Raw genomic sequence first — 7,441 nt, forward strand, 5'->3', positions numbered from 1 at the left:
TTTCCTAATGGTTATATTATTTTTTAATTAATTCAAATTACTCTGCAACGATTTGATAAGAAAAAAAATGTTTTATTGAAAGAGGCAGTTATAAATGTGTTTGTTGAAATAGTTTCTTCTGTTTATATAGAAAAAAGCAAAGAAAGATTTTTGTCACCAAGTCGTTAAAGCGGCAACGTTTAGTTACAATCCCTTTACGGTTCAACAATGGCTGTAAGTAGAGGAAATTTTCTCTATAAAATGATTATCCACGTACATCCAAGTAAAACTTGTCTTTTTAAGCGTACGTTATTTTTGTAGGGTGTATAAATATCACTGTCGATAAAACTTTATTAATATTTTTGCTTTTAAAAAACGATTTCTTCCCAGTTATCGGCTTTATTCAATATTTTGATTAATCTTTTGTTTATATAATATGGAAATAGCTAATTTAGAACAAGTAGGATATTTGAAGATGTAGTTCGCTTGCGTCTTGTTTTAAAAGAATATTTGTTTTCTCAAAACATCAGAAAATGTGTTTTAACCTCAATAACCTCAAATGTCCCTTTTATTTTAGCCCGTAGCGAAGAAAGAAAAGAAAGAAGTCAAGGATAAATCCAAAAATCCTATGAAAGAGCTGCACATCCGCAAGCTATGTTTGAACATTTGCGTGGGTGAAAGTGGTGATAGACTTACCCGGGCAGCAAAGGTTTGAATTTGAGTTTAATATAGACTGTGCTTCACACGCTTATATTTAGGTGTTGGAGCAATTAACTGGACAACAACCAGTGTTTTCAAAGGCCAGATATACTGTAAGATCCTTCGGCATTCGTCGTAATGAAAAAATCGCTGTTCACTGTACAGTCAGGGGAGCTAAAGCAGAAGAAATTCTAGAAAGAGGTCTTAAAGTAAGAGAATATGAGTTGAGGAGGGACAACTTTTCAGGTAAGTTTCATTGATTTTGCTGCCTCCTAGTTTGTCTGTGAATAACTTTTAGCATCGGGAAACTTTGGGTTTGGCATCCAAGAGCACATCGATTTGGGTATCAAATATGATCCCAGTATTGGTATTTATGGTTTGGACTTTTATGTTGTGTTGGGTAGGCCTGGTTTCAATGTAGCCCACAGACGTAGGAAACAAGGCAAAGTTGGTTTTCCTCATCGACTGACAAAAGAGGATGCTATGAAGTGGTTCCAACAGAAATATGATGGAATTATCCTAGCCAGCAAAAAGTAATAACATAAGTTTTATGTTTTGACATTTAATAAATTTCCTAATTTAAAAGGTGAGTTTTTGTTATTGCCTTCATCTTTGTGTGGAATAGGAAACGAAATTAGAAGAAATGTATTTGATATCAAATTTATTCAAAACAAAAATTTCATAAACAATTACCAGTTTTTTTTAGTTTAATTTTTCTTTGTAGTAGTTTGTGGCCTCCTAATATAATTTATTTTCTCTCCAATAATGTAAAGCAATGACATTGTCAGGACGTTTGTAAAAAAAAATGCAATCCTAAGAGGCCAATTTAAAACTTGCAAAATGGGATATACCCAATATCCAGTATAATATTGCAAAATACAGCTCCACAATATGTATGTCAGAGTGAAAATTTGACATATACGAATTCCTTTACTTCTCGGTGGATATTCTTGATAACTTGTTAGCAGTTCTGTCATTGAAAAAATTACTACATTTGTGTGCACCATGTGATTTAGCCAGACTGGGAAGTATGGATCTATAGCTGCTGGAAATACTAGTTCTCTATTAATGATATACAAGCCCCAAAAGGTAACTCCCACAAAGAGTGATACAGGCACAACCAAAGAAGATAGTACCTAAAAATCATCAGTAAAAATTTTGATTATGATGAGTAAATTTATGATTACCAATTCTCTAAGTTGTTTCGCCCTTGAACATTTTCCAGATGTACGAGGATCTGAACTCACATCACAGATCATGCACAGTATAAAGTATAGAGTCTGGAGTATCTGAAAAAAAGATATACTACACCATTTTTAAATTATAAAAAATTGAACTTTAAATTATTCAGTTTTTATATGTGTTGGACATATTTTTTCATTTTGGTTTGTAAAGTTGTATTGGCGTTTCCATAATACATAGTATTTTTATCACAGGTCATAATTTTTTAATTAATCTAAATCATTAATCACATTTAAATTGGTGAAAGTATACAAGTAAGTCTATGCAATAATACTTTACCTCACTGTTTAAGAAATATTTTACGGCATTGAAAGGCATTTTAATGAAGAACATTTTTGTTTTTGATTTGAAAGTGTTTAATGCTGTTTGTTTAATCTTATTTGATAACTGATCGAAGAATTTTGGAGAAAATAATTCTGCAATTTGAGAAAAACTAAACTCCCAGTTTTTGGAAATGTTTTTTGCTTCGGATTTATATTTTTAACCAACCTCTTATTTTGATTAAAGATTTTATTTGTATTAGAAAAATGCTGCTAAATTATTGTTATGTTGGTGTTTTTTTAATTTTTTTTAATAAGAAATAGTGTCTCGATATGAACTTCAAATGAATCTTTGGGATCAAAGTAAACTCCCCAAGAACCTTAGATGAGAGAGATGATTTTAAAGTAATAATAAATTTGTAATTCATTTGCAACATACCATATAACCTATAAGCCCTAGCTCATTGCTCTGTCCAAAACTTCAATGTATACAAAATATCCACTTCTATGATATCATTGACAAAGAGATTTTATTTAATTTTATTTGCCTTTTCAATATATTAGTGAAGATTAAGAACAGCAATTTGAAAGCCCCTGCGGTAGTCCATGATTGATAGCTCCACTATCAGACGGTGCATCCTCCTAAACAGTCTGCAAGACTATGCGATAAAAAAAAAGCTTTAACTGACTTAAATTAACTATTTTTATAAAGCTGCTTAAAGCTTCAAAGATTTTTGATAAAATTGAGTTTGTTGTAATCAGTCAACATTTAAGGGTAACTGATGACACTATTTCAAAAATTGTGAATATGAAGTTTAAAAATGTTGAACAATATAACAAGCAAATTCTTTGGCTCCTCATTTTTTGACGCTTAAGAACACTAATTTTGAAAAAGAGGACAGAACAGGACGAAGGCGGAAAAATTGCGCTTTAATCACTCAAATGAGGGCGTGAAAAGCTGTATTTCTCAAGCTCGTAGCAAAAACAAAAGCCGCAGCTTCCACAACACAATTAAAGCCAATTCTAAAAAAATACAATGCATCTTTTAGCAGGTTATAAAAAAAAACTTAACATAGTTGTGTTCATTTGCAACAAACCATTCACCCAAGTCTGATAAGTCCTTGCTCATTGCTTGCTTGCTCAATATCTTAGTATCTACTGTAAATATCGTCGGCAGACATTTTTTATTTTTATTTGCGTTGTCAATATCTTAATGTTTATTGAGAACAGCAATTTGAAATCCCCCTAAACAATGTGCAAGATTTTATTTCATTAAAAAAAAAACGTTATAAGCTTTAACTGACTTAGATCTCCTATTTTTATGGAGCTGATTTTTGATTAATGTTTCAAAAATTTTGGATAAAATTGCTTGTGTTGTAATGAGTCTAGTTGACACTATTTAAAAAATGGTGAATAGGAATTTTAAAAACGTTCGATATCAAAATGTTTCCTATGACAATTAAGACCACTAATTTTGAAAAGAGACCGGCGCCAAGGCGGAAAAGTGGAACTTTCCTCGTTCAAACGAGGGCATTTAAAGCTGCTGAAACTTACCACATCCCAGTTGGTCAAATACTTAAAGTTTTCGATTTTTCCCAGAATCTGTTTAGTTTTACTGAGTTCTAACGGCAGCTCTAAGTAACAGAATATGTAAAATAAGCTGAACAAATGATGCGCTAGGGCTACCACATGGAAAATGTTTTTTAGCAAACTCATTCCTGCTCTGTTTTACGAGAACTTAATACAAACTGTAAATATTTGTAACACTAAGTAATTAGATATCCGCGTTATCTGCGACTGGAGTGATAAATTGCCAGTACGTTTTTTTAGTAAATGTGAAATAATTACAAGGTTAACTGGACAATTAGACTGCAAAAACAATAATAATCGCTAACCTTTCTTTAGCTATTTCCTATTAGTTCGGATGTAATCTGGTTAAAACGATGTGTTTCCACCTCGCAAAATCATTTGCCGAGATAAAAAAAAAGCAATAATAGTCTATTATACAACAAGTTTAATAAATGCCATTTAATAATATAGCCACGAGTTTGGTTTTCAATAAAGTGTGTGGCGGTCTATTAACTTGAAGCATACCATACCGTTTCAACGGATCTTTGCAAAACCGTACGAATATTTACTAAGTGACCTGAGCATTAGAACTGACAAATGTCAAAATACCATTAGTGGTTTCGGCCCTTAAATCACGCGTTGAGCGCTATCCAAAGGTACGTTTCCATAGATATTTAAAACACTGATGACATTTTGACGTTTATCAGTTCTGATGGTCTCATTCATAAAGCTGTTAGATCATATAGTTGCCCCACTACGGTCAAAATTGGCGCGCCGGAGGCGGCATTAATAATTTCTTTGAGAGAGATAGCTATTTCCGCACACTTAAGCTCGTTTTCCCACACCTTATTCATTAAAATTACTGTGCTATGACGAATTGTCACTTCGATCATCGTAAAATAATAATATTAAATGCAGTTGACATAATTATTATATTTTTGAATTATTTTGTTTTTAAAACTAATTAAAATTTTCATTAAAATGCCACTTTCATTCATTCAAGTACCCACCTATATCTACATTATTTCACTTCCCAATAAACAAAAAATATTTTTTTCTACTCCTGTCTGTAAAATACCTAATTACGCACCGATATAGCGTGCGGGAAGCGTCGCTTTACCACGTCAGTTTCATTTCCCAAGAATTCGAGCCACTTCGAACATTTCCGGGATTTTACCGCACGGATTTGGGAGCAATCGGATGATTTCAGCGATATTTCCCACGCTTCGAATTTTGACGTTTGTCAATTCTGACGGTCATGTCAGTGAATGTATTCGTGTTTTGCGAAAATGTACGCAAAAACTAACGGTCGTAGAAAAAGTATAGTATGCAACACGTTCGGTAAACTTTTAACTCACTTGTTTATTAAACACTCGTTCCGCTCGTGTCAAATAAACTCGTGAGTCAAATGCCCTTTACCCCACTTGTTGCATAATATACTACTAAATATACAAACTTTTTCCAAGAAAATATTTTCGATTTTTTTTAATTAACCCCCTTTCAGGAATCGGTTTTCTTTCATTTTAATAAGGCTTGTATGAGGTTTTGTAAGGAAAATCCATATTCCCTACTAAACTAAGCAAAACTAAGAAAGCTGAGAGAAATATATGCTAATTTTTGTATTCTATAAAGAACTACTCATGCGTTTAGTGCTAACGTAGGTTTGCAATACAGTTTTTTTGAAATATATTTTCATTTTGCCTGCCAGATGTTTAGAGTGCTCATATTTAGAAACCCATAGTTTGCAAAAAGTGGAACCGAATAGTTTTCTTTATACACGTATTTATAATAAATATTTACGTTGGCCGCTATAACCAGTTTGTTGTAGTTTTTTCCGTAAAAAAATGCAGCAGAATTAAATTAAAAATACAAACCTGTTGAGGTTGGGTTGATGACGTCAAAGTCGCGTTAACATGAACAAATTTCGGGTGCTACTATCTAGATAGGTTGCTATTCAATTTTGTTTGAAATAGAACTCGATAAAATCGCCATTCAAATCCATTGGAGTCACATAGTAAATAATATGGCCATGAAATAAATACACATAGAAACACTGCATTGTGTCGACCGGGCTTTAGATCAGTAGGTCAGTCCTTGTATATCTCCCGGGATTCTAGTGACTGGCCCCTATAACATATTCCAACGAATAACATATTCCACACGTAACCAAACCAATATTCCAAACGTAACCAAAAAGATGTGAATTGTGATTGGTAAAGAAAATGTTTTCATTTTATTTTTTAAATTTTGTGCCTTGATGGGTACGGTTGCATAATTCGCGATCAAGGCAAAGTCCATTAATTAAGTTTCGGTTTATTAAACATAGCGGATTATATTGTAGTTGCCAATCGGCATAACCATGTCTGCTCAAAAAATAGTTCATTTAATTATAGCCCTACATTTTTGGTATAGCTGTTATTACGATTGGTATTATGTTAAAATACCGACGGAGATTCATAACATGGGTGACTCTTTCCTAAAAAGTGGTAAACTAAAGTTTTTAACTTACTGGGATGCTGTAAGTATATCCTTTTTCATGTTGCAAAAAATGTTTGAAGGTGTATTTTTTAGTTATTACAGTCAGTTTTCTTCACGCTCTGTTTCTTAGATGATATTGTATCAGGAACCAGTGAAAGTCTGCCGAAGAAAACCCCATTGGTGCGAAAAATTAAAGATATTGTATGTGAGTTGCTTATGTTATAATAATAATACAAATGTTTTTGTTTCAGATGCTACCATCTTTAGCATTTCCATTGTCAATGTTTGTCGGCCTGACCTTTTGGGGACTGTACGCTCTGGATAGGGAGCTTATTTTTCCTAAAGTGTTGGACGACTACTTTCCAAACTGGCTTAATCATGTTATGCATACCAACATTATGATATTTACTTTGTTGGAGCTGGTGACCTCTTACCGAACATATCCTTCAAGAAAAGTTGGTCTTACATTATTACTTTCATTTATGGCTAGTTATCTTGTGTGGATCCATGTTCTCAATGCATACACAAACCATTGGGTCTATCCAATATTGGATGTATTGAATTTTCCCGCCAGGATAGTATTTTTCATAAGCAACATAGTCATAGTGGTTGTTTTATATGTTATGGGTGAAAAAATAAATAGTTTGAGATGGGGAAGTCGAAAGTTGAAGATTAAAAACAAGTAATACATATTGTGTCCATGTTTTTTTACAAGACGTTAGATTAGATTGATGCTTTATGTAGTAATATAGGAAAATCGGTTTATTTTTGCAATAAGAGTTAAAAAAAGATTTCCTGTTCATACTGGCATTTTTATTTCTACAATTCCATTGATGAACTAGTTATCTACCTTTTATTTTAATTTATTTAAAAAATTTGAACTAAAAAGGTAGGTGAATTTAATAAAAGGAATATTTGGCATTTATCGCCGAAAATAAGTGATATGTAAGGGTCTGCCCCTGCAAATACGTTTTTAGGCAACCAGATAATCAGACGGTGTTCTATTTTGACGCCTACCGCGAGGTGGCACTTGAGGCAGTTTTAACGATTTGCGACAATGCTTTTCTCTGCTTCTGACATGATCTGTGTGATTCAATTTACAATGCGCTCAGTTACTTGAATTGTGTGACGCTTTCGGTTCTTGTTTTAAAACAGAAGTTTATATGTATCATTTTTGTATTTGATATAATTTCTCCTTATCAGACGTCATAAAA

The 7,441-nt window shown here is 32.8% G+C and overlaps 3 protein-coding genes across 3 annotated transcripts; 2 read left to right on the forward strand and 1 right to left on the reverse strand.

The window, feature by feature from the left end:
• Nucleotides 1-121: 121 nt before the first annotated feature.
• On the forward strand, nucleotides 122-1,263 carry LOC132699274 (large ribosomal subunit protein uL5). Its single transcript, XM_060665905.1, has 4 exons — nucleotides 122-213; nucleotides 557-688; nucleotides 738-924; nucleotides 977-1,263. The coding sequence occupies exons 1-4, from the start codon at nucleotides 208-210 to the stop codon at nucleotides 1,213-1,215; spliced, it is 564 nt and encodes a 187-aa protein (XP_060521888.1). The 5' UTR covers nucleotides 122-207; the 3' UTR covers nucleotides 1,216-1,263.
• A 77-nt stretch (nucleotides 1,264-1,340) lies between these two features.
• On the reverse strand, nucleotides 1,341-4,032 carry LOC132699686 (androgen-induced gene 1 protein-like). Its single transcript, XM_060666535.1, has 3 exons — nucleotides 3,735-4,032; nucleotides 1,866-1,967; nucleotides 1,341-1,814 (listed from the first exon to the last, which is right to left on the reverse strand). The coding sequence occupies exons 1-3, from the start codon at nucleotides 3,894-3,896 to the stop codon at nucleotides 1,386-1,388; spliced, it is 693 nt and encodes a 230-aa protein (XP_060522518.1). The 5' UTR covers nucleotides 3,897-4,032; the 3' UTR covers nucleotides 1,341-1,385.
• Nucleotides 4,033-5,829: 1,797 nt separating this feature from the next.
• Nucleotides 5,830-7,029, forward strand: LOC132699501 (androgen-induced gene 1 protein-like). The gene is made up of 3 exons (XM_060666251.1): nucleotides 5,830-6,267; nucleotides 6,321-6,428; nucleotides 6,479-7,029. The coding sequence occupies exons 1-3, from the start codon at nucleotides 6,109-6,111 to the stop codon at nucleotides 6,911-6,913; spliced, it is 702 nt and encodes a 233-aa protein (XP_060522234.1). The 5' UTR covers nucleotides 5,830-6,108; the 3' UTR covers nucleotides 6,914-7,029.
• Nucleotides 7,030-7,441: the final 412 nt, after the last annotated feature.

The sequence above is a fragment of the Cylas formicarius genome, unplaced genomic scaffold (genome assembly GCF_029955315.1).
Source record: "Cylas formicarius isolate icCylForm1 unplaced genomic scaffold, icCylForm1.1 PGA_scaffold_3__17_contigs__length_32017465, whole genome shotgun sequence".
Taxonomy (NCBI): Eukaryota; Metazoa; Arthropoda; class Insecta; order Coleoptera; family Brentidae; genus Cylas; species Cylas formicarius.